The sequence below is a fragment of the Charadrius vociferus genome, unplaced genomic scaffold (assembly GCF_000708025.1).
Source record: "Charadrius vociferus isolate BGI_N301 unplaced genomic scaffold, ASM70802v2 scaffold196, whole genome shotgun sequence".
NCBI classification, from domain to species: Eukaryota; Metazoa; Chordata; class Aves; order Charadriiformes; family Charadriidae; genus Charadrius; species Charadrius vociferus.
Genome location: NW_009648953.1, coordinates 3032849 through 3046367, shown reverse-complemented (window position 1 = coordinate 3046367; position 13519 = coordinate 3032849). Strand labels below are relative to the sequence as shown.

General features: G+C 39.6%; 1 protein-coding gene across 1 annotated transcript in view; it reads right to left on the bottom strand.

Moving 5' to 3' along the window:
• Positions 1 to 590: 590 nt before the first annotated feature.
• TXNRD1 (thioredoxin reductase 1) overlaps positions 591 to 13519 on the bottom strand; it is a 26938-nt gene continuing 14009 nt past the window's right edge. Inside the window, exons 9-14 of the mRNA XM_009887422.1 lie at positions 13465 to 13519; positions 11686 to 11842; positions 8693 to 8800; positions 6588 to 6683; positions 4209 to 4343; positions 591 to 971 (exon numbers count right to left, since the gene is read on the bottom strand). Coding sequence (XP_009885724.1) covers positions 909 to 971; positions 4209 to 4343; positions 6588 to 6683; positions 8693 to 8800; positions 11686 to 11842; positions 13465 to 13519 — 614 coding nt within the window. The 3' untranslated portion in view covers positions 591 to 908. The remainder of the gene's footprint in view (positions 972 to 4208; positions 4344 to 6587; positions 6684 to 8692; positions 8801 to 11685; positions 11843 to 13464) is intronic.

The following is a 13519-nucleotide window of genomic DNA, read 5'->3' as shown; positions in this document are numbered from 1 at the left end:
TGGAAAGGAAGAATTTATTCCAATTGAATATAGAGTTGCACAGAGCTCTGGGAAGTACAATTCATTCCACATTGGAATTCTCTCTGTTCCAATTTGGATTAATAATGATCACATAAGCTGCAAGGTAAAGCTAAGAAGATCACATCCGTGTTATATGCACAGTTGTTACTGTCAGGGGGAAAAAACAACCTCAACCTTTTTGTATAACAAGACCTTCATAAAAAGTATTTTCCTTTCTCACCAAGGAGAATGTTTTCACAAGTAAGTTTCTCTAAATTAAAAACTCACAACAGAGTCAGTTCAGAAGCCAAGAAATATGTTATTCTAGATGGTACTAAACTTTTTTCCAAGGATATCTTCCTCATGATCAAGCACATAGGTACAAATTTCCCCTCCACAGGCATGTGAGCTGGTAAAATGCATGCTCATGAGGAGACCTTGCAACTGCTGTGTTATAACCTAGTACACAGGGGCACCATACAATTGTCTGAACTCGTGGTAATATTCTTCAGTTCAGAAGTTCTTTTTTCAGGTAAGAAACTAGAGAGGAATAAAACCAAACCAAAACAGCTGTTGTCCAGCCGTGCTAGCAGTTCTTCCATCACTGCCCACCAGACAATGCAGGCTTTAGGCTATGACTTCATGAAAGCATTCGTTAAATGCCCTGCTAAGCAACAGCTCGACGGTCGATATTCCCATTGCATTGCTAATTGCCAGTCAACCATCGCAAGTGGCCAACTCCCACAGTGGTCTTCTCCTTCGGATGGGGGAATGTTCCGGTTAAGATCTACGCGTTTCCGCAGGTGACTGAGGATGACTTATCCCAAAACCTTTCTTCTGAATTGCGCAAGTTAGCCATTGCGATGAAAGTCAGTCTCTGGCAATAACAAGAATGGGGGTCTTTAACCTCAGCATCCAGCCTGAAGGGTATTTTCACCAGAACGCTTTGTCACGGACAGAGTGGTGAATACCTTTAGAGAAAGAGAGACAACACTTAGCACGGCTATAACGAATTTTCTCTTCTAGAACATCAACATGGGCATAATGCTCAAAACCACAGCCACTTCTTAAAGTAATAAAATAATAATGAAAAAACATACATTTAAAATCCTTGCCGCTAAATAGCACCCACGCATACAAATACCTTCATTTACCTTATGGTCTTCCTTCTACAGTGGAAAATAAAGAATTAAGGCAGTCACGTGGCTTTGTACTGCTTTTTGTCTTAATGCTCCTAAGTTTTTACAGTGGGAACGAGCTCAACAATAATAAACTCCAGTCTGTACACCTAATGAGTAAGTGTCTTTATGGCTCAAAGATAACGTCTTTGTTGGGAAAGTGAAGTTAACCCAAGGCTACAGTATTTGGAGAGAACATAAATTTTGCTTCTGTACCTTTCTAAATATTACAGAAATGTGGAACCGATTGCTGATGTAGGTATCATGTCTGGGATCTGTATCCTCTGGACAATAGCTAGGGAACATTTAGTAAATTTAGTTTGAAAAAGTCCAATCCTTACTGCTTTCAAGTGACATTAAAGAAAACAACATATTTGAGAATAATTACTGTAAAATTAAAAGGTATCAAAATTCAAGAATAAAAATTCTACAAAACCTTGTTTAATATTAGAACTTTACTATGCAAATAACTGCATAGTTTTGCATACATATAATATAGAAAGGAAAAAAGGAAATCAAACCCACTTCCATCTAAATGGTTCAAAGTTGCAATAATTAGCTATCATCAAAGCCATCTCTCAGCACGAATAAACTTAGCACAGAATAAAGTATATACACGTTTCAGTTATGCAAATAACACTGAAGTATCTAAAGGTAACGGGGATCTGAAAGCCCTACAGTTCTCTAAGTAGAAGCTTGGCTGCATTAAGGCTGCTAGCAGCTCTTCAGAGAACATCAATAAATGATATACCTCTTCTGCCTTCTATAAGCATGTAAAGCATTACGCACAAATCAGGAAGACAAACGCATGTCCAATATATATGGTGGAACAGCAATACATTTAAACCATAGTACATGGCTTCAGACAGGGTTTCTGATCCACAGACTGACGACATATGGGAATCTTCATTTATTATTATTTCACTTTGAAAGACAAAGATTAAAAAGCCCAGAATTTATCTGCTTTCTTCTTGGCCTGACTGCAAGCTCTGGGCGTGCTAGCCAGTTCCAACGGCTGTGTGGACCACACAACTCCCCAGCTCCAGTAAGCCAGCTGGGAGTAATTTTATAATTATTAGAAACATGAGGGTTTTTTTGACAGAATTTGTTAGTTATTCAAATGAAGACAAAACCTTAGACGCAATGGCTGGAAAGCCATCATTAGCTAACTCGAAGAATCATCCCAGCTTTCAGAAGACACTTTCTCTTCATCACAGATTCTCAATTATACACGCCTGTATTTCAAGCAGCGTGGTACAGTCTAGGCTGACAGGTAATCCTCTGTAAGGCTGAGGTCCCACCAACTCCGTGGTCACACTTATGTGTACTTTGCCTTGCAAGAAATTCCATTCAGAACTCATGTTTTCTGCAGAACAAAACACTGCTCAAATAAAAGAAGTGAAATCTGGCTCTAATTTGCAAGCAGTGAGAAATGGGACCCTCAGTCTTACAGTCTTCTTCAAGTTGAGTAATACCATGTTTCATAGGAGACTCTGAGGAATAAATTAGTGCTAATGTCAGTGATGATGTCAGTATTTGACCTTGCAACACTGCCACTCTCCTGCTCAGATCAGACTTCGTTTTCCTTAGTTTTTACATGGATGTAAAATAAAAATAATGCCGATATTATCCACCATTCCATTCATCCAGATATGCACAGTCCTCACAAATTCCAAACAATTTTTAAGCATTTTTTTAATCAAAGAGTACCATCTTGCACTTTGATTCTTGTTTACTGCTGAAGAGATTAAATTAAGTAACAGGCACAAAAAAACCTTTTGAAGATTGGCACTAAAATTGATTGCTGTTCCCTGGAGCCTTTAAATAGTGTATTTCTCCTGAGCCAATTTCTTCCTCCCCCACTCAAACAAATATGATTATCTGAAATTACCTCCCTAAATTATGTCTAATCATCATTCTATTCAGTTTCAATTTTAGCAGCTCAGATGTCCAGAATAAATTATGACTGTCATCCTCTCTTCACACTGCATATGTTAATATCCCGCTGGAGTTCACAGGTTTGAATGCCTCACTCAGAGTTCTCCCTCCACAGGGCCCTTGACAAGATAAGGACCTACCACCCCTCTTCAAGGGCTTCCAAGAACACCGTTAGATGACATTACAGAAAAAAAAACCCAGAATCTTTACTGCAGATGCTTTGTAGGTGATTCAGGTTGCTAGCAGTCCATTCCATTAGTGGAGTTCATATTATATTGCTTATACTGTATCGCTTTGGAAACACAAAACAAGAGTGGTGGACTTCACTTCTGCAGACCACCATCCTGGTGCTCACTATTAAACTTTGTAGCTAACACATGCAGGTGAAAACACAGATTCTGCACAAAGACCTAGAAAAGTACTAGACAGTTTTTGCAGGGATCCTCAGCTCATATAACTGGCCCTAATACTACTAAAATCAGGGGAGCATCTCTGATTTATACCTGGGAGGAGCTGTCCCCCCATCCAGTAGAGAAAATTAAGCTCTTCACTAAAGAGGAACAACAAGACAAACACGAGAAAAAAAAATGGTCGTATGGCCTTGTGTACTTCACTTCAAAAGTCAAGTCCTTGAGAGTAAAGAAGAGATCTTTAGAAGGGTAGAATTTAATAGAAATAACTGTCATGTACCTGGTCCCCTTCTGTAGCACCAGTTTATAAGCCTATTTTGAGTACACACCAAAAAAAAAAAAATAGCTTTGACAACCACTTTAGCAGATACAGTATTTGAAGCCTTTATAAACGGATCTTTGAGCGGAAGGAAAATTCTGTACTTCCCGGTAGAGGGAGCACTGGATTAGGGGAGACCATAAACGTTTAGCAGATTAACACACTAAAAAAACCCCAATAAGCCCAGATCAAACCTAGATGTTAGATTTCTGATTATTAAAAACAAATAATTTCCTGTCCTTCCCTCCCTCCTACATTCCCCCAAGTTCTGACCTCTTTAATAGAGCTCTGCTACTCAGCTTTCCAACACCTTAGCCCAGAATGCTACGAAAGCTGAGATATGAGGTGACTTCATATACAAACCTCTGCACAGACGGGATGAATTCCTATGGTGTTGTCCAGCTGTTCTTTTGTCAACCCACATTTCATAGCAGCTGCAAACCCTTGCGTGACTTCTCCAGCATTTGGACCAAGGACATGGAAACCAATGACTCTCTCCTAAATACCAAAGGTAATCAAACACAAGCAGAGTCATGCATTCAGTTCTCTTTAGATAACGTGTAAGATTTTCTTATTCAGAGTATATAGTTTCATCAGTTCACATAACATGCCACAAATTAATGTAACCACACAATGTGAACTAGCATTAGCACCAACATGGGAGATGGGAGATAGTGGGTATAATTTTGTTCTCTCTCTGAAAAGGAAAAGATTCACCCAGGAACTCAAGAATCGGCTTCCTTACAAAGTTTTGTGCAGAAGTCCTCTGTTTACATCAACAGCATGCGAATGTAACGCACCCCATGGTCTATAGTTGATTATAGTGTATGTCCAAGTTGCAAGTATGCATTTAAATTTTATTCCGGCAAGCTATTCCACCCATTCCAACAGACTGTTTGCTAAGTAAAGATGAGCACCTTGCACAAAGGTTTGCAACATCAGGGCCTATGCTGCGTATCTACTGAAGAACTTTCAGTTTGATAGTGGCTTACTGGAAAGGGCCACAAGCTAAAGTTCTGGCTAACCAGATGTGGCAAGAAGTCTATTGTAACTAAACTGATGACTACTCTCGTTGCAGCATTTGCTGTCATTGGGAGAGAATATACCTAGAGACTGGCAAAGCAAACCGAAAGACATGCAGTTACACGGACAATACTATTAACTTCACATTTCTCACATCTATACTACTGTTCAATTGCACAATACGTCAAACAGCACATATATCCTCTGCAAACACTCAACAGAACAAGCAGCACTGACTTGACCTGCTTCTCTTAAAGAACAGCTTGCTTCTCTGAGAAAAGCGAGTCTCCTCCAGCAAGTGCCAACTGCTGTGGACTTCGGTGGCTTTCAGGGCATTAATCAGACTTTGCTGAGCGTAGATGTAGCCCAGTTGGGTATCAAAAGTTATCTGCTACTCCCACTAAATATCACATATAAGGGAGTGTGGATACTCACTACACTGAAAGGTTATTTTCCTTTCAGTAAGCCTGAAGACCGAGATTTACCACAGGGTTTATTTAAATAAGAAAAGCTATAATTAGGCAATAACTAAAATGGAATTACCCCTATTTTCCTTTAAAAATACGGACATATGTAAAAATAAAACCATAGTAATGAAACTGAGGTAACTACAGTTTTAAAAAGTTACTGAACTATTTTTCATCCAGGGTAACTTTCAACTCTACCCCTAGATGTTTAAACATGTTCCAAATTTTCAGGACAAGACACAGAAACAAATTAATTAAGCGCTTTAAAACACCATTAAGCATTTTCATTTTCTTAAGTAACTTTGGATTAGAAATGTAACCATGGGTTCTAAAATAGCTTCCACACTAGTGCAAACTCCTCCAGAAAGGGGAGATGGGCAAAACCAGACAGGTTTGCAAATTTTACAAAATAGTGATGTGATGCTTAGAAAGACTGCAGGAAGACAAATCTGTATCTGATGATAAAAGAAAATAGGTAAAATAGATCCAAAATATTTTAAGGACTGATAACTCTATGCCACTATCTTAACAGGAATACATTTTAACAGCATACTATTCTTTATAATAATTCATATTATTAAAATCAACTATTTTTTTATTAAACAGATGATGATCATTCAGAGAGGGGGATATGAATTCTTTTAACGGATTAGTTATTTTGCCTGTGCACCAGCAGGTACTGTGTATTTTCATAGCCAGGAAATTTTATCCTAGTCTAAGGATAATCCTGGCATTATCACCCTAAATAAGATTTGTGCAGGCAAGATACGTTAATCCTGTTAGAACGAGCTCAAGAGTTTTACAGACACATGTGGATTTGCAGAGGTCACAAGTTGTGACAGTTTCTGAGTAACCTCAATTTCAGAGAGAAGAATCTCCCTGAAAAGAATGTCCCAGTTTGGGGAGGGGAGAGTAAGATAAACCTATAAAACTTCTAACCATTTTTACATGCATTGATTCGCTCACTTTTCAAAGTTAATGAATAGTCTTAGAAATCTCTACTTCTTATTATACATATACAGAAGAAGTACAATATACCAATAGCAACGGCAGAATTTTCTGTTTTACTAAGGGCTATTTTTGTATAAACAAAAGTATTGTATCACTAAAACATATGTATTACATTTCCAAAGGTAGAAAAATTTAAATTAATTTTAATTTGTTAAAAATAACCTAGTTATAGCTGTGGTATCAGCTGTCCCTATGATGAAGGTATAGACGCTGTTTTCCCTGAAAGGAAAGAGGCGCTTACATTATCTTGAATATTGCAAATTATCTTCGCATAGCATCTGTTGTTGTCTCTGGATGGCACAGTCCATTCCAGTGGCCAGAAATGACTATGGTACACCTAGAAATACAACACAGATTAAAAAACACTTGTGTAATTTCACAGCAGAGAGCATGATCTTCCAAAGACTGCCGTATTATCTTAAATTTGCCCGTCTACCTCCAAAGGCAGAGCTTTACTACTGACTGCAATTGCTTTTGGAAATCACGCATGTAGAAACTTTCAACAATTGTGACACAGCACAAGGATGAACCATTAGCTAATAACTCTTCATTAGCAATCACCCACGCATGCAGAATTTGGAATACTTGAGATGAGGGTGAGACTCAGACCCCTTGATGAATGCCAAAGAAGGAAGCCTCTACAAAACAAGCACCAGTGTCATCCAGTACTTAAAAAAAAAAAAAAAAAAAAGCAGCCATACGTGTATTACACTTCCAGGATGCAGTTCACCATGCTCTCATTAAACTAGACACATACAAGCTTCCCTCATGGACAACTGTATTGCCTCGGGGTTTACCCAGGATAAAGGCAACAATATTTCTCAGAGCAGAAAACGGGAAGAAATAGTCTCAGAGCCTGGGTTTAGGAGAGATGAGGGCATGCTTTTTGCATGCTCTCTTAGATTATGTACCACTGCAAAATGGAAAGTACATTGAAAAAAAACACAAGAAAACCACATTCTTCTGTCTGCCCTGGCCAACATCACTGGACAGATTTCTAACTGCAGACAAGGTTGCTTACCCACCCATATAGCACATATCTCAGAAAAAAACAGGGTGTTTTGAGGCACAGTTGTACCCAGAACTCTTAACAGCTCCCATGACAAGCTAACCTCAGATTGATTACTACTTGAAAGAAGTTTTTAATTGATCACAACTCCAGTAAAAATACGTCCCTTCACAAGCTAGGAGAGAAGCTCAACGTTTTTCCATATTAATGGGGTTACAAAGCATTTATAAGCATCGCTATCTGAAACTGAAATTTAACAGGTCTGAATGACAGATGCAACTCAATAATCCTACTGAAGCTTGCAAAAGCCAATATGGTGACACGATAGCGAGGTCAGAATAAAACTAAATTAGGATTTAGCCACAATACAAATGCTTCTGCATGCAAATTTTCAAAAATGGCTTTGAAGTGCATTTTCCATAAAGAAGGGTCCTGTGTCACACATGTAACAGCAAGAATTTGACACACTAACAAAAATTTGCTGTGTATATACAAACTTCGTGGGGAAAACAGAATTTAAACCCCTGTCCTGTAGCCAGGTTAACAGCACTTAACACACTGCCATTTTAAGTCATAATAATTTGTTTTCTCCGCAGTCCAAGCCAAAAAATATAACTGACAAAGCTAAGAGGGAGACAAGCTCTCAACTTTGTAAGCCACCACTTATCTGCTTATTTTCCCAAATAACACTCCTCAGGTAATCTTCACAGGACATAAAAGTTCAGTTTATTGTCATACTCCCTCCCTTCATGCTTTCTGTACTGTGGTCTGTACAGTATTTTGTACGAACAGCCTTAGGCACTAAGTGCTTACATGTGTCTAATTTCACTCTTGACCAGCAATCCCAGTGAATGAAAAGGGATCATTCACGTGAGTAAAATTAGGCGCATACCTCCTTGCATAGTCAAAATAAACAGGAAAAATGAGCATAACATTTGGCTTTATAAAGTAAGAATCACCATGGCAAGGAATTTGCCACACTGTAGCTACAAAAAGCTCCCCTTTGAGATCAAAACCAATTTATTGCTTCCAGCACATACCCAGCTTTAATTTATCCTGAAGTATTTGCAGACAAAAATAAATCCTTTTTTTTTTTTTAAACAAAATATTCCACCTTCAAGCCCTGTTTGCCAAAAATAGAACATATTTGCAACTAGAGCTATCGGAACTGGGGACTATTTTTATAGCATGTCTAGGAACTGCCAAGGAAGACAAAAATGTACCTGGTCACCTCCTGCCCTTACATCAGAACACAGAGTGGTGTTTTAATTGACTCTTAACATTATTTTAATTTACAAATTGGGAACGTAAAATCCAGATGAAACTAAGGCATTTACCTCAATGTTTTCCTCCCCAAACTTCTCTACCGCAGTCTCTTCAGAATACCCACAGGCTCCATACTCCAAAGGAGTGAATACAGTGGTTGGAACATTCGCATAGTCACACTGTGTGGCATTAAAAAAACACACCAAACAACACAACATCAGTAATAAAATCAGAACATTGGGTAAAAATTCATAAGTCTGAAAGACGGGAAGAAAAGTTGGATTATTAATAATTCTGAAAGTTGATTTTTTTTAAATTAACCTACAGTTTTGGTTAACTACAGCAAGAACAGAAAGACAGTTTGAAACCACGCTGATATTAGTATGCATAGATTAAAAGGAAGAGTAAATTCAGTGCCCTGCTTTAAAAATGTACCAGATCACAGGTCAAACTGGAGATAAAAAGTTAGCTGTTCAGCTGTGTCTACAAAGCATGCTATTTTTAGCTGGGGATGCTGCAAAGACACCACCAACATCCAAAAATCATAATCTTTTTTATCAACTGCGGCCAAAGAACCAGACATGAACTACAGTTGTTTAGGGGGACAGCTAGAACTAGAGCTGATACTGCGTGCCTAATCATATACCATCAGAGACAAACACTGATCCCTGACTTCACCGGAGCTTTACGGTGTTCTAGAGGTTCCCACTGGGCAATGTCTGGGCCTGACCACCCTCACTGTAAAGAAGTTTTTTCTTATGTTTAAATGGAATTTTCCTGTGTTGCAGTTTGAATCTATTGCTGCTTGTCCTTGCACTTTATACCACTGGAAAGAGTTTGATTCCATCTTCTTTACTGTCTCCCACCAGGTACAAATACACATTGATATAAGAGCCCCTCCCCAAGGCATCTCTTCTGCCAGGTATAAAATTTCCCAGCTATCTCAGCCTCTCCTCATGTGCCAGATGCTCCAGTCCTTAATCATAGTCATGGCCCTTTGCTGGACTTGCCCTGTCCTTCTTGTACTGGGGAGCCCAAGACTGGACAAAAAACCCAAACTTGTCTCACCAGAGCCAAGCAGAAGGGAAAAGGTCCCTTCCCTCCACCAGCTGGCAATGCTCTGCCAGGATGCATCTGCAGGATGCAGCCCGGGATGTCACTGGCCTTCTCTGCCATGAGGGTACATTGCTGGCTCACGGTCAAGTTGTCCTCCAAACCCCCCCCAAGGCTTTCTCTGCACATCTTCTTTCCAGCTGGTGGGTCCACAGCCTGTGCTGGTGCATGGGGTTACACCTCTCCAGGCGCAGGACTTTGCACGTCTCCTTGCTGAACTCCGTGAGATTCCTGTCAGCTCATTTCTCCAGCCTGAAGAGGTCCCTCTGAGTGACAGCACAAACATCGGGTGCATCAGTCACTTCTCCTCAGGTTTGTATCACCTGCAAACTTGCTGAGGGTGCACTCTGCCTCATCATCCAGATGATTAACGAAGATGTTAAACAGTACTGGACCGAGTATCCAACCCTGTGGCATGTCACCATTGACTCACCTTCAGCTGGCCTTTGTAATGCTGGTCACAGCTCTTTAAGCCTGGCAGTTCCGCCAGTTTTCAATCCACCTCACTGTCCACTTATCTAGCCTGTACTTCATCAGTTTGTCTTTGAGAATGTTATGGGATACAGTGTCAAAAGCCTTTACTAGAATCAAAGTAAACAACATCCACTGCTCTACCCATATCCACCAAATTAGTCATTCTGCCACAGCAGACTAGTAGGCTGGTCAGGTCTATTTAACTTCTAGTAATTCTAATTTCTACGGATTTCAACTCTAATTAATTTCCTTTGCGATTGGGGATCAGCTAAGATGCTGCTTACTATTCTTTCCCCACATATCTGTAACAGTTCATTACATTTCATACAATCACCCTTTCCAGATTTATTACAACAGCAATGTAAGCCAGGATCCCATCTAAGTAGTTACTCGTTTCTTGGATTCACTGAAAGAGATGATGCTTTCTTTGGCAGCATAAGGATTTTCATACCTTGAGAGACAGTTATCTGGCGTAAAATGTAAATTAAGACATATCCATAGTGTTGCAGCAAGAAAAAAAATATCTGGCTCCAGCTATGGTTTTCGTAAACTTTGCCTGGCTGATGTAATGACATTATGCACACTGATTCAGGATTCTGTTACTGCAATACCTGCCAACCTAAAATAAACAGCTCAATCAAGTGCTAAATCTGGCCGACATCTGAACTTGATATGAATACAGCAGGCTCTAAAAGAGAAAAGCCCTTATGCTCATGCCCTGTGGTTATAGAGGTGAGACAAGCACCCACATCAATGCTGCTTGGATAACAGTTCTTTAAAGGCACTCTCCTTTCCTCCTGGTTTAAAGATAAGGCGTTAATGAGTACCCATGCCACTTCTATTCGGACTAGCATAAGTTGGCTGAAACCTGCAATTGCACGAGTATGAAACATAAACACGGAACCGATGAATTCAACTTTCAGGTACAAATATGTTCTGACTTATTGGTACATTTGATCTTTCTTTGTGTCCACATTCAATTATAAGCAGAACTATGTATTACATTGAAAACATATGGACGAGAAGTGAAAAAATTAGCGGAAATGACATTGAAAAAGAAGAGCATCGCAAACCCCTATTACACTCTATTTGGGGACTGTAGGCAGGTTTAGTAAACTGCCTATGAATCAGAGCTAAAGCATTTAATGGGAGGGGAATGATTGCTGACTTTTAGGGAAGGCGGTAGAGTTAAAAACAAGTTAAATGATCTCAGTTAATTTTATTATCATTATATTCTGAGAGGAAAATAAAACCTCTTAATAGGAAAAAAGGAGACTATGGCTTAATCCATAAGGTATTAATTTCATTCTGCACATTTAGCAGAACACATCTGCAGTAATATCTTTACAAGGGGAAATTAAAGTCATCATCAAAGCTAATCCTTAAAAGCCTACTGAGTTTTCCATAAACAAGGAGACTTGCACTCTGCACTTAGAAGTAGAGCAATGACAGTGTTTTGTGCCAACTGGTTCCTTACCTTACTGGTTGCCCCAGCATAAAGCCTTTGAACTAACAATCTTCCTGCCTGGATTGCCACTGGTGTGAGTTCCAGCTTGTCTTGCAGTATATCTCCAACAGCATAGATATACGGCACGTTTGTTTGCTCCTCATCGTTGACAGGAATTTTTCCTGTTCTGCAATTTGAATTAAGAAGAAAAAAGATCTAAGTGTTCTGCTGTGAAGACTGGAGGCGTAAAAAGCCTTGCAGGAGCTACGCCCTTTAGCTTTAAGAGAAAGACACATATTTGAAGTATGAGGGAAAGAAGTCATATTCACAGTCTTACAGTCTTGGGCAAGAACATAAAGTAGGGCAAATTTGACCCAAACTAGAGGAATTTACATGCTGGATAAGGAGGTAGCCCAAGAAGTTGTGGTTCATCTCCTGAATCAATTCTTTGGCGACCCACAAATCCTTTCCTCAAACACCCTCTACTACCACCTGAGCTGTGTACTGACAAACTCGAGGAATGACCAGAAGAGACGTTCTCCCACACAAGTGGGAGGACAAAATAATTTCTCCACTACTGAAATTCCAGTCCAGTGGCTAAAGCAGTTTCTATAAACTCACCCTTCAGGCTCCTACACTGAGACAGGTCAAGCTGTTAGACACCCTACTTAAGGGACAGCCAGAAAGCTTTTTAGCTATAAGTGTACTGAGCTAATGGAAGCTTTTAATTATTAATATTTCCTACTTCATTAATAAATGAGACAGTGCAGTAATCACTGCAGGAAACACATGTAACAGGGAAACCTAATCAGACAGGCACAGAAATAGTCACACAGTTACTTGAGGGACCAGCAGCAATTCCCGTCTTAAAATCCAGCTTCCTCAATATTGCTCTTGTTAACAAATATACAGTTTATGCTAATAATTTTATAGTTCATTCTATTAAGCTAGTAATAGGTGTCCTGATGTCAGAAAGATATGAACCGTTCTACAAGACAACATGGGCCTGCCAATTTTCAGCGGACCTAAATTTCCACTTATTTAGAACATCGCAACAATTCCTTTCAGCAACGTCAGTCACTGCGTGCATATATAAGCTGCACTGTTTTTCCGTAGACTGCCAAGTCAAGTTCAGGTCCTGTGTCTTTTCTTCAAAGGGAAGATCGTCGAGGCGCCACAGGCCCGAAGTTGTTTTAGTTACCGATAGCTCCACTCCCTGGTGCAACGACCTCACTACATTAAACATGAAATGCTCCTCTACAGGACACAGATTGCTCCCACGGGTTGCTCTAAGGCAAGAAATAAACTTCTCCAAAACATAAAACGCATTACCAACTTCCACTGTGAGTTTAAGTTTACATTTCAAAATAAACGTATAGTAGCATTTACATTAAAAATGCAAACGAAACCCACCACACTAAAAGCCTGTATGAACAAACTGTTCTTTGCCCCAAGAGGTGGGAGCAATACAAACAAGGAGAGAGGAACAAGAGAGTACAAGAAACAACTGACAGATCCTAGAAAGCCCAGGCACTGGAAGAAGCTGAGACTGACCTGTGAACCTCGATAGAACAGACCAGACACTTTTGACTTCCACCATTTAGGAAGTGACGTTTCAGTACCAAAAAAGCAAACGAGGCAGTACTATAGGAGAAATGCAGCTATCTGCTACACAGTCTCCTATCCAAGCGTATGCAAACAGGAAACAAATTTCTCCTCAAAGCATTTGAATGTCTATGCACCGCTACCATTGCTACAGTAAACGACACAAGCTCAGCAGTCAGCGGTATTACAGACATCTGCCCTTACTTTTCATTGATCTTCACTCCAACTTTGTCCAAACCAATTTTTCTTGTACATGCAT